Consider the following 12463-nt stretch of genomic DNA (forward strand, 5'->3'; position numbering starts at 1 on the left):
ATTTGTTAGTGGTGAGCCTGTGAAAGCCAAATTTCAGTAGTTTTATGAGCACTGGGAAGGGGAGAAAGACAATTCCCTGCAGGTGCCAGTGCTGTGAAAGTGTGAGAGGCTGCTCAGTGGGCAGAGAATTCTGGAATGGTTTGAGGTGGAAGGGGCAGGTCAGTTAATCCACCCCCTGCCAAGGGCAGGACCACTTTCCACTGTCCCAGGCTGCTCCAAGCCCTGTCCAGCCTGGCCTTGGACACTTCCAGGGATCCAGGGGCAGCCAGAGCTTCTCTGGGCACCCTGTGCCAGGGCCTGCCCACCTTCCCAGGGAAGAATTTCTCCACAATATCCCATCTCTCGTTGCCCTCTGGCAGTGGGAAGACATTCCCTGTGTCCTGGCATTCCATCCCTTGTCCTCAGTCCCTCTCCAGCTCCCCTGGAGCCCCTTTAGGTCCTGGAAGGGGCCTTGAGCTCTCCCTGGAGCCTTCTCTTCTCAAGGCTGCACAATTTGGACTGCCTGGCTGTGGGTCTTTCCCTTGGGAGTGTCTCCAGCCTGGCACTGAGCTGTCCTAGGGATGTTTGAGGGGCCAGGAGCAGCAGTGAGTGAGTGTCCAAATGTATTCCTGGGCCTCTCCATCCCCCTCTGCTGCAGTGGGGTCACTGCTTCCCCCCAGGGTGTTCTGTGATTAAACCCTCTCATGGAATTACAGGGACTAATCCCCTTAAAGACACGAGCAGCACAAAAAGGTGGTGGGAGGGCTAATCCCTGTGCCCCAGCCTGAGCTCCCACCCTTGGGAATGTGGCCCTGGCACCTGGCTGAGCTGGCATTCCCTGGGTACTGATGCTGTGCCCTGGGGAAGGGCTCCAGGGGCTCTTCCCAATCTCTGGCAGCTCCTGCCTGGCTGTGTCCAGCACTTCCCACCACACCAGCAGCCCCTCATGAGCAGCCAGAGGCCATCCCAGGTAAATCAGTTAATTCTGGCCTTGGGGTTGTGTTCATGGTTAGCAGGATTTAATTAAGACAAGCCCTAATTAGTTCTAAGCGGTTGAGAAGTTGGCTTTGCCTGGAAGAGTTCCCTGCTCTTGTCTGGCAGCTGAGCTGCACTGGCATCAGGAGCCTGAGCCATGGGAATGTGGGACACCCTGTATGGAGCTGGAATATGGGATCAAAGCCCCCTGGGAGTGGCTGGTGGGCTGTGCTGGGCACCCAAATCCCTCTTTCTTGTTCTGGGGCTGTTGCTTCTTTCTCAGGGCTCTGTGTTCCCTTTGCCACAGACAGGGGTGGCAGTGTTCCCAGAGCCCCAGGACTGGCACTGTTACCCCCTTCAGCCCAGGTTTATCAGCAGGAGCAGCTGGAGCTGGCACGGGCTCTGGGGTTATCACAGGAGATCCTCCCCTGCCCCAGGAACGTGGCTCACAGGGCTCCAAGGGCCACCTCAGCCCCCTTATCTGCCCCAGCCCTGTTCAGCTGGAGATAAGCCCAACTCCCTGGCAAGGGGCATCATTTGTGACCCCCTCGTTTTTAAGGAGTTTGGTTTTAAAAAAATGTAATTTTTGGAGCTCTCCTGATGGTCCCTGATTGCGTCAGGTCTCATTTGATCCCGTGTGTCCCAGCAGTGTGGGGGGATGGAGCTGGTGCCAGCGTTGTGCAATGGGGGCAGTGACAGCAGGGTCGAGTTCTGGAGGAGGAGGTCAAGGGGAACCCCAGCAGAACTGGAGGCTTTGGGTGCTGTGCCCAGGTCAGCAGGTTTTGTGCAGAAGCTGTGACTTTTGGCGGTTTTTGGGGGAAGAGTTGTTTTATGTGTCGAGCTGAGGGCTGGGAGCGAGGCCCCCCTCACCCCCCTGCTGCTTTCTGGAAAATCGCACCCCTGGATGTTTTATTGCAGCGTTTCTAAACACAAAAGGGCTCACATTGGGTGACCCCGAGCGCGGGTGCCCCGGCGCTGGCTTTGCTCTCGTTACAAGGAATGCAGAGGATGTTTGGAGCCCTCCCCCTGCCCCATTTCCTCCTGCGAGCTGGGCTGCCCGGCCAAGACAAATATTGGGAGTAAACTATTGAACTTCCCTGGGCCCAGCAGTCACAGAGCAGAGCCTGTTCTCCCCCTTCCTGGGCAGGGGCCGGGCTGGGGGTGCAGATCTGTCCCCCTGCCCAGCACACCCCTCACTCCCAGGTGGGTTTGGTGGCAGAGCAGGAGGAGAAAACCAGCCTTAAAGGGGACAGCAGGATGGTTTGTGCCTTCCTCCCCACCCTGCCTGTGTTTTATTTGGCTCTGCAAGGCTGAGGGTAGCACCCATGAGTTCTTCCTCTAGGGTGGGGGTTTGGGGGCTCATGGAGGGGAGCAAGATTTGTTGTCCTTGCTGGCCTGTGGTGCACAACAGTTTTCCCCATTCTGTATGAGATGCCTTGACTGACAGCTGGCTTTCTGCAGGGCGCTGGGATTCCACCCTATCCCTAAAAATCAGGCTTTCAGGGCAGGTCTTGGTGCCTTTGAGCAGCCTGGTGGGCTGTGGGGTTTGCTGTGTGATGCTGCCGTGGTCCCACAGCCCCTGGCACGGGGAAAAGCAGGAGTACAGAGCCTGAGCAGCCTCAGTCCTTGGGAAAATACGTTTCCCAAGAGCCCTCCCTGTCCCGGGGTGCTCCCGGGGGTGGGAGGTGCTCCCTGCAGTGCCTGGTGCATCATGGAGCCCCCTCCACCTCCAGGGGTTTTCCTGGGAGCCCGCGGTGCCAGGCCAGGGCCATGGGAGCACAAAGCTGCAGGACTGGATTCCTGCTGTTGACCCAGGGTCACTGGAGGCAAGGAATGGGGCTGGCTCCAGCGAATGTTTGGTGATTGCTCAAGGCTTGGCCTCCAGAAGCAGCTGGGGAGGCCGAAGGGCAGAGCCTGGAGATGCCCAGCTCTGGCACAGCCCCGGCTGGAAGTACAGCTGGGCTCGGGTGGGAGCTGTGCCTGGGGCTCTGCCCTGTGCAGGAGGCTCCAGGCAGGAGTCTGGGATGCGCCATTGTTGTGGCAGCTCTCTGATTTGGGGTGTCACAGAGTGGGACACGAGCTCTGAGCTCTGTGCTGCAGCACAGCCCCCATGGAGGAAGGGAGGGAGCACTGTGGGATTGGGGAAGTTCATTCCCAGCATCTCCCTCTGCCTTCCCATTGTCCACAGCAATCCCTCCTCTCGCCTGGGGGTTCATGGTGAGCGTGGGAAGGACTTTTCCCCCTGTTCCAGCAGCTCCAGCCCTGCTCAGTGACCGATGCTCTTTTCCCTCCCCCCACAGTGGAAAACAGATCCCTCAGGATCTGCTGAGATCCCTTCCAATCCAGAATGGACATCCCACATTTCTTCTCTCGGACACCTCCCCATCCTGCCAGGACCCACACGGTCCTGGAGCTGATCCCTGTGTTGCAGAGGAGCTCTGTGGTATCCCTGTTCCCTTGGCAGATCCTGCTGGAAAAGTCTCTCTCTCCACGAAAACACGTGCACGTGGCGGTTTCGGCCTCCTCCATCCTCCTCCCTCTCTCCCTCCCTCTCTCCCCTGGCTGGCCCAGCTGCTCGTGCTCCAGCCAAGCCTGTGCTGCTGTTGCTGGCTCCAGCCCTGCCCAGGGGAGAGAGCGTGGGTGCCTTTGCTGTCTGAGTCTGCTCCAACACCAGCAAAAAGGGGGAAAAAAGCGCTTCTGCTTCCCTCGGCTTGTGGCTGAGAAAGTCCCCCCCAGCTGTGGGGCTGCCAGGGAATGGCCGGGACAGTTCCCTCGGAGGGATAAATCTGAAAGGATCAGCTGGACAGAGCTGGTGTCCCCACAGCGGAGATGTGCCCATCGGGGACCCTCAGAGGGCTTGTCCCCTCCGACACGAGGTGCCGGGCAGGACGTGGCCCGGCGCGGCCCCGTGCTGAGAGGCCCCTTTGTGCTCAGGGATTTCCGTAATGCCGCGGGGATGTCGGAGAGGGGCAAATCCCGCTTTACCCCGCGCTGGGGGGCGGCCCTGGGGAAGGGGGAACTCTGGTTTCTTTGGCAGGAGGAGGTTCTGTGGGGGTGACGGCCTGGCTGTAGCTGTGAGGGGGTTCTGAGGGGGTGATGGCCTGGCTGTAGCCGTGAGGGGGTTCTGTGGGGGTGACGGCCTGGCGGGAGCTGTGAGGGGGTTCTGAGGGGGTGACGGCCTGGCTGTAGCCGTGAGGGGGTTCTGTGGGGGTGACGGCCTGGCGGGAGCTGTGAGGGGGTTCTGAGGGGGTGACGGCCTGGCGGGAGCTGTGAGGGGGTTCTGAGGGGGTGACGGCCCGGCGGGAACCGTGAGGGAGCTGCTTTTCCCGGTGCCGGGGTGGGAGTGGTGCCATCCCACAGCCTGGCAGTGCGGGCTGCACCTCCCCACCCTCCACGTCCTTCCTGCTCTTGTTTTCTCCTGCCCGGCACTTTGCTAGGATAACAACCCCTGGCAGGGAGCTGCTGGCACAACTCTGCATCCCTCAGCCCCTGGTGAGGGCCAGGTTGGGAGTGAGCTGGATGCTTTGGTGGAAGGCACAGGGCAGGTGCAAACCTCCTCTTGCTGCTGCTGTGGTGATGTGGGATGGTGAAGGGCCTCGTTAATATTTTGTGATTACTTTGGCACTACCCTGGCACCAGTGACCCCCTTGCGTGTGTCCAAAAGGGCTGCAGGGCTCAGGGCAAGTCCAGGACCCTGGTGAGGCTTGGTGCCCACTGCAGGCATCATCCTTCCCCTCCTGGGCTGGAAAGAGCCATGCCGTGAGTTTGGGTTTTCCATGGCATGGCTGATCATCCTCCTCCTCCTTGCAGGCACTGTCATCAGAAAAAATCCCCGAAATCTCCAAATTACCTTATCAGCTGCAGCCTGGCCGTGGGTCCTGCCGAGGAACCGTGACTAATTCCATTGCTAATTGGAACCACTCACTGCCATCCTCACTCGCTGCCTGCTGGCACAGACAACTGTGGGATGCATCCAAAGGGAGGCAGGGATGCATCCAGAGGGCACTGGGTGTGTGCTGGTGCAGCCCCTCAGGCTGGCAGGAGGATGCTGCGGGAACAGCACAAACCTCAGTGTTTGCTGTTCTTAAAATAAATACCTGTTTGGGGTTTTTTTTTTTAATGCTTCTGTGGCTCAAACTCAGCTGGAGCAATTGAAATAATTGGAGTAATTTGAATAATGCAAGAGATTTCTTGTGTTGGGGGTAGGCAAGTGAGGGGCCTGGTGGTGACATGGGGCTGTGACACCAGGGTGAGGCACAGTTTGTCCTGTCACCATCAGGAGCCTGCAGCACCCTGCTCTCCTCTCCGTGATATTGAAGGTAACCGATGATTTTATGGTGATCACAGGCTATGCCAAAAGCTTTCTGATGGTAGCTCAGCCACATTTGAGCTGATCCTTTTCTCTGGGGTAGGGATGACCATGGGCACTCTGCAGTCCCTGGGAGCATCTGAAACTTTGTCCTGCTGAGAGATGAATGTGGGAGCTGTTGGGAAGAAGGAGCATTCACTGGGTGGCTCTGGGCTGTCAGGTCTGTGTTGGAGGAGTGATGTGAGGTTTTCCTCTGGTGTTGGAGCTGAAACACCTCAGGAACAGGATGGGTGAAAATCAGAATTGTGGCTGCATGAAAATGGAAACAGGTTGTTTGCTGCTCCTGCCCAAGGATTTATTCCTGGCTGGTGGAAAACCTCTGCCTGGGGGCGGGGGGGGGGGGAGGTCTCTGGATGCTGGAATCACCTTCCTGCCCAGTCCCAGCTCTGGCCCGGCAGGGAAGGAGAGGAACATCTGCTTGTGTTTGGTGGGGTTGGCATCCCACCAGCCCCAACCCCCCTCCCCCTCTGTTATTTATAGCGTTTCACCAACATCTGGAGTTTGAGCCCGCTCGGCGCTGGCTGGCTCCAGCTGGGGGATGGAGCTGGGGGAGACGTGTGCGGCCGACGGGGAGGGGAGGGAGGGAGGGAGGGAGGGAATGAGCCCCGAGCCCTCCCCAGCAGCGTGCGAGGGAGCCGCAGCATCCCAGTGTGGAACTGAGGATCATCCAGGGCTTGGGATGTCCCAGGAGCATCCCTGCTCTGCTTTTCCAGCCCTGGGAATGGGGGGAGAGCTGCCGTGTCCTCTCCCCACGGTCCAGACCCGGCGCTGCTCTGCCTCTCCTCTCTCTGCCAGCCCCACTCTCCGGGTGGGTTTTGAGGATTTGCTGTCCCTCTTTCCAAGTGTCACCGAGGTCCCCTGGCCCTGAGGGATGCAGGGTTACAATAGCCCCCTTTCTGGTGCTGCTTTAATGGGAAACTTGAGTCATTCCTGGGGGAAGGGGAGGGGAGAGGAGGATCCCTGGCATGGCAGAGAATGGGGGCAGCGATCCTGCTCCAGTCATGGCACCATCTCAAAACCCCCCGGTTCTCATGGCAAGCAGGGCTGTGGGCACTGCTGGCAGTCACAGTGAGGGCTCCTGCTTCTCCCAGCTTTCCTCATCTTTGCAGCGTGGAAGACAGTGAGGTTTCACCCCTCCTCTTCCCAGGCTGGTGACAAAAATCTGCTTAAAGTTAAGCACATCCCTAAATCCGTGCACAGGCAGCAGCCTTTGAGCTTCCAGCAGAACTGTGGTAATAATAGTTGCAATTAAAGCTGGCCCGAGGCTTGGCTCAGCTCCCAGTATAACCAGTACTGCCAAGGGAGGGTGCCCCTGTCAGGGGTGTAAATGAGGTCCCTTGTTCTGGTGGTGCAGTGGCCCCTGAGCCCCTTTCCTTGGCTCTTTCCAGGCTCCCAGTGTTGCCCCTCACTCCTCTGCCTCCTGGGGTTTGGACTGGGGTCAGGATCCTGCATTTCTGCTCCACATCCCCTGGAGGTGGCTGTGCATCCCCTCCTCTGCATCCTCAGTGCTGCTGCCTGCACTGGAGAATCCAAAGTGCAGGGGATGGAGAAGTCCCAGCTGGAGGCAAGACAGTGGGAATGGGCACCAAAGCCCTGAGCAGTGTTCTCTGTCCCCTCAGGACATCTCTATGTCCCAAAGTGTCCCCCGGGCAGGACAGGAGACCGGTGTCCTCCAGCCCTGGTGAGTTGTGCTGCTGAGGTTTGTTTTGGAGGGAGCCAAGGAGCCAGTTTCTGACTGAAACCAGACAGAAAAGGAGAGGAAACGCCATGGCAGCCGACCTAAAGTATGTTAACAATGTAAATTAGGCAGGAATGCTCCTGCCTGGGTTTTCTCCAGCTCTGCCAGGCAGGGATGGAAAGGTTTGACCTGTCCTGGGTGATGGGGAGCCTGGAGTGCATCCAGGTGCTGCAGTTCCTAGCAGGGCAGACTGGAGCTGTTTGGTAAAGCCCCTGGGGTGGACATGGGGGGCCAGGCTGGTGTTGGGAGCAGGGTAAGGTGGTCCCAGGCAGGGCTGAGCCGATTAGGGCTCAGTTAGGGCAGGGCTGAGCCCTGATCCCGGTGATTATGGGCGGCACACCCAGGAGCTGAGCTTGGTGCAGTTCCAGCAAATCCCCATTCTGGGGCACGAGCAGCTCCTGCTCCCATCGTGGGACACCCTGCCCTTCCCACCTGGCCAAGAGTGTCCCTTCAGCCTGGGAGGAGGTTTGGGGTGACCCCAGCTGAGGGCTGGGTGACACCGTGGCCGAGGCACTGCATGAGCCGGGACTCGCTGGGATCTCAGGGTGGATGGTACCAATGGCCGTGGCCTCTAGAGTAGCTCTGTGTCTGTGTTCTCCTCTCCCTCCTCCTCCTCTCCTGTAGGACCCAAGAGAGCTGGTGTCCACGTTGACACTGGTGTTTTATTCCTGGAATAAATATTCTGGAATAAACCCATGGCTTTTAAGGCATTTTAGCTTGTTGTGGGCACAAGGGGCTGGAGACAGTCCTGGGACATGGCATTAATGTGGCATCCTGGAGAGACCATGGATGTTCCTGCAGCGTTTTGGGCTGGTTTTGAAATGCCCTTTTAATCCCTGTTCCTGCCCAGGGTCAGGCTGGAGGGTGCAGGTTGGTTTTGTGAGTCAGTGTCCTTTGGGACAGTGGTGACACTGGACTGTGGGGAGCAGGGGACATCCTCGTCCAGGGCTGGCTCAGCAGTGACAGCAGGAGGGTCTCTGGCACTGGTGGCCTCGTGGTGTTAATCTGGGGAGGGGATTTTATAGGGTCAGGTGGGTTTGCTTGGATAATGGAGATGGTGGCTGCTCTGCTGCCCCTCAAATCCCAGGGGGGGAATTTGGTTCCTTTTGGTGCTTTCTGGGAGTGGATTCTGCTTTCATGGAGGCTGCCAAGTGCTAATTAATGGCATGGAAACCCCTTATTAATTAGAGCTAGTGACGTTTGTGCCACCAGCCCCAGGTGTGGGAAATGGGAACACTCCTGGTCACTGCAGGGGTGACACAGAGCCAGTGCTGGAGCACCCCATGGGCCAAGGAGGATCTCTGGAGATGTGGGATCTTGTCTCTGGAAGACTCCAATGAGCCACAGGGTGTTCCCAGGTGACCCCCATGAGCCAAGGGGTGTCCCTGAGGGACCTCAGTTCCCATCAGCAGCACTGGAAACTCTAAGGGAAATAAAAAATCAGATGCTGCAAAGAGTTGCCATGAGATTGTGAAAGCTGGCAACACCCAATCAGGTTTTTTTTTTATTTTTTTAATTTTACTGAAAGTGTTTCATTGTTATTTAATGTCTTGTTTGTGCATTTTAAAATGGACGAGCTTGAGCTGCGCTTCCAAAACCTTTTTCCTTGGAAAATGCTGCTGGTTTGCCCCAAGCTGCAGCTCCAGGGATGGGGTGTGAGTGGAGTTCATCCTGCAGGCAGCATTTATCTGCACAGACATTCCTGGGGATGGTACAGACAGCGATGGAGTGTGCCCTGCTTAACCCAGCTCGTAAAATCAGCGGCCACTGGAAGTGGAATCTCCTGGATTCCTGGAGAGAGGAGGAAAAAAAAAAAAAAAGAAAAAAAAAATAGCTGAAAGGGCTTCATTTTGCCTTTTTTTTTTTTTTTTTTTAATTTTAGGGGGTTTTGGGGTTTTTTTTTTTTTTGTCTGTGGGGGGGTTTTTTGCTTGTTTTGGTTTGGGGGTGTTTGTTTTTGTTTGGGGCTTTTTTTGGTGGCTTTTTTTTTGTTTGTTTGCGCTTTTTTTTGTTTTGGGGTTTTTTTGGGGGGGGCAATTTTTGGCTTTTTAAGACCAAAAAAACCACCTCGAGCTGAGTTTTGCTTTACAGCATCCATGTGAATGTAACTCGATCCGAGCTGGCTCCGGAGCGCTCGGCGTGTGAGAGGGAGCGGGGCCGGGTCCCTGGGAAGCCCAGATAACGCGCCGCTGTTCCCGGGAACGCTTTGTGGCACGGCTTGGCTTTCACAAAAGCCAAATTCCCCCTGGGAGCTTAGGAAATATCTTCCCAGAACACGACCAGGGAAACGCTGGAACGGGTCAAAAAGGAAAATAAAAAGAAGCGGAGCTGGCAGGAGAGGCGGCGGCTCCGTGTCTTGAGCAGGGGGGAGCGAGGGGAGTGTCAGGGTCTGCTTAATTCCGGAGAGGGGCTTTGCAGAGCTCAGCTCCGAGAGCTGGTTTTTTTCCAGCAGCCCAGGATTGCGTTAGCTGGGAGGTTTAAGAGCCCAGCAAAAGCCCTGGATCATCTCTGCGGGAGGATAAGCAGTTTTCCCCCAGGATTTCTGCCCAGAACAGATGCTGAATTTGGATTATTTTTTTATATGTATATATTTAAAAAGATATGTCTTGGATTTGTTCCAGTTAAGGACCTTAAATTCAAGATTCTGCAGTGAAAGCAGCAGAAGCCCACATAGAACATGGTACCCTCACAGCCAAAGGGATCCTGCCCTGAAGCTTTTCCCTGGGTGGTTTATTTAGTGAGTAATTTGATTTCACTGCTGATCCCAGGGGATGCCCAGGAGGAGGAGGAGGGACTGACCCTGCCAGGGTGTCCCCAAGGGATCCCCACACTGGGACAGCACCTCCAGCACAGATTTTTGGGTTATTCTCAGTGATTTCTCTGTTTTCACACTGCTGCAGGAGCGCTGACCCTGTTAAAAGACAGAGCAAGAGGAAGATGGTTTTAAAAGGTCCTCTTTAAACCTGAATAGGTGATCCCAGATGGATTTTGGTGATCCTAGATGTACTTTGGTGACCCCACACTCTGCACAGAGCTTCGTGTGTCCTTTAAGGTCACACCAGTCCGACCCTCTCGGGCTGCTTGAATCATTTCCTGTTTTCCTCAGATTTTGAAGAACTCCGAGGCAGGCTGGAAATGTTTGCAGATAGGGTGACCAGGCTGCTCCAGGGCCATGGGAGAAGTGCAGCAGGGTTCAGTGTGCAGAGGATGGGGCTGCAGGGCTGCTCTGGGTGTGTGCAGCAGGTAGAGGACAGGCTTGAGAGCCCCATCGTGGTTTGGGTTGTTCCCTGATAACTTTTCCCCTTTAAGAACTGAGCTGGGACTGAAATGTCAACACCACGAGCTGTTTTTTAATTTAAAAAAATCCCTTCATTTGCTAAGGGAATCTCTGTAAAATTCAGGAGCAGTTTGCAGCAGTTTTGAGTGTGCCCCCATGCCTGTGATGGGCACTGCTGGTGGTGACCTTTGTGTGTGAGCAGTTTTTGAGGAATTTGGTGGTGAAGGTGCCCCTCCTGTGCCAGAGGAAAGACACAATCCTGAGTGATGGGCTCTGGGGAATTCTGCTTCAAAGGGAAATTGGACTTAGATGACCTTCAGTGGTTCCTTCCCACCTGAACCATTCTGTGTGTAAAGGCTGGTCACTTTGCATCCCTATTTCTTCCTGGGTGGTGGTGCTGAACCCTCATCCACCCCTGTCACCCCTGGGCACTGCAGCCACAGCCAAAATGGCCCAGAGAAGCTATGGCTGCCCCTGGATCCCTGGAAGTGTCCAGGGGCAAAGCCAGGTTGGACAGGGCTTGGAGCAGCCTGGGACAGAGGGAGGTGCCCCTGCCCATACAGGGGACTGGAACAAGGTGATCTTTAAGGTCCCTTCCACCCCATCTGGAATTCTATGCAAATTCCATCTCCCAGCACAGGGATCCCTGGTAGTGATCATTCTGTGTCTCCACTTTGTTCTCCTCTGTAAAATCCCTCCTTGAGGGGATGGAGGAGTTAGGTGGTTTGATGTTTCACGGTGCCTTTTGGCCAAGAGAGGCAGGAGGAGGGAATTGCTGCCTGGATTTTTAATTTGGAGGGAAAGGCTGTAAGAGATTTCCCAGACCAATCCTCTGTGTGGGCAGGAAGGGAGCAGTGGTGCTGCTGCTGAGGGAAGGTTAAAACTCATCCAGGGGGAGGATGTTTTCCTTAAATTGTGGGTGAAAATGAACACCCTGAATCTCCGAGGTGCTTTTTGCAGGGATGTGGTGCTGTGCCACGAGCTGGAGCTGCTGGTGGGAGCAGCATCCCAGGGAATGTAGGGGTCCTGAAGACCTGGAGGAAACTGGGATTTGTTGTTCCCTGGCTGCCCCGAGGAGCCAGTAAGCATTTTCCATGAGATGAGGGAAAGCACTGAACTCCTCACATGCTGTTCATCCTGCCAAGCTCAGCCTTCCTGACCTGCAGGGAGCTCCTGGATGTTCAGGTTCATCATCCTGGTCCTTCCTCGCTGGGAGGGGATGGGACCAGTGGTGTCAACGAGACCGAGGGTGTGGCACTGCCTTAAATACCTGCCTGAGGTTAATCCCAGGTCTGGGTGAGCCTGGGCCGAGCAGGACTGGGCCTTGGTTCCTCCCTGCCTGGGCTGGGGCTCGGCCACTGCCGGGGGGGTCCCAGCCTATGGGCAGATTAATCTGAGCCACTCCTGGTGAAGGAAATGCACATTTTTTTGTTTTCATTTTTTCTGGAGTGGTTTTGGACAATTGGGTTTCGAAAATAGACTCAATGAGAGGAAATGCATTTGTTAGCTGTCTCCACACCGAGGACGGAGGGGCAGATACGGCGCTTCCTCGGGGTTTTATTTGTGGTCACATCTGCCTAAGAGGCACCCCAAAGCCATAAATTAACCCCCGTGCCTTTGTCTCCCCCACCCTCTCCTCCATGCAGCAGGATTTGAACGGACAGAAGGAGCTGTGCCCACGTCTCTGCCACCTGAAGAAAGGCCCCAATGGCTACGGCTTCAACCTGCACAGTGAGAAATCCCGGCCAGGGCAGTTCATCCGCTCCGTGGATCCCGACTCGCCGGCTTCCCGAGCAGGGCTGCGGCCCCAGGACAGGCTGGTGGAGGTAACGGGGGGACAGCAGCAGGGCTGGGACCCTGGGCAAGCTGAGACAGCCCCCACCCCATCACCTTTCCCATGTGAACAGCCCCCATCCCATCACCTTTCCCATGTGAACAGCCCCCATCCCATCTGAACAACCCCATCCCATCACCTTTCCCATGTGAACAACCCCCATCCTATCACCTTTCCCATCTGATCCCCCCTGTGTTCTTCTAACTCACAGCTGATGGGGCTGCTCTTGCAGGGGGTTTGAGCTCCTTCCTCTTCTGTCAGGTGGGAATTTGTGAGCTCTGGAGTCTGGATAG

The 12463-nt window shown here is 56.2% G+C and overlaps 1 protein-coding gene across 4 annotated transcripts in view; it reads left to right on the plus strand.

Moving 5' to 3' along the window:
* The window catches only part of NHERF2 (NHERF family PDZ scaffold protein 2), a 33921-nt gene that overhangs the window by 11839 nt on the left and 9619 nt on the right, over window positions 1-12463 (plus strand). For 3 of the 4 annotated variants that reach the window (XM_083872822.1, XM_083872823.1, XM_083872821.1), the window contains exon 3: window positions 11983-12162. In XM_083872822.1, coding sequence (XP_083728948.1) covers window positions 11983-12162 — 180 coding nt within the window. The remainder of the gene's footprint in view (window positions 1-11982; window positions 12163-12463) is intronic. The other variant, XM_083872820.1, reaches the window with a different exon arrangement.

This window comes from Zosterops lateralis (assembly GCF_965231275.1).
Source record: "Zosterops lateralis genome assembly, chromosome: 15".
Lineage (NCBI taxonomy): Eukaryota > Metazoa > Chordata > Aves > Passeriformes > Zosteropidae > Zosterops > Zosterops lateralis.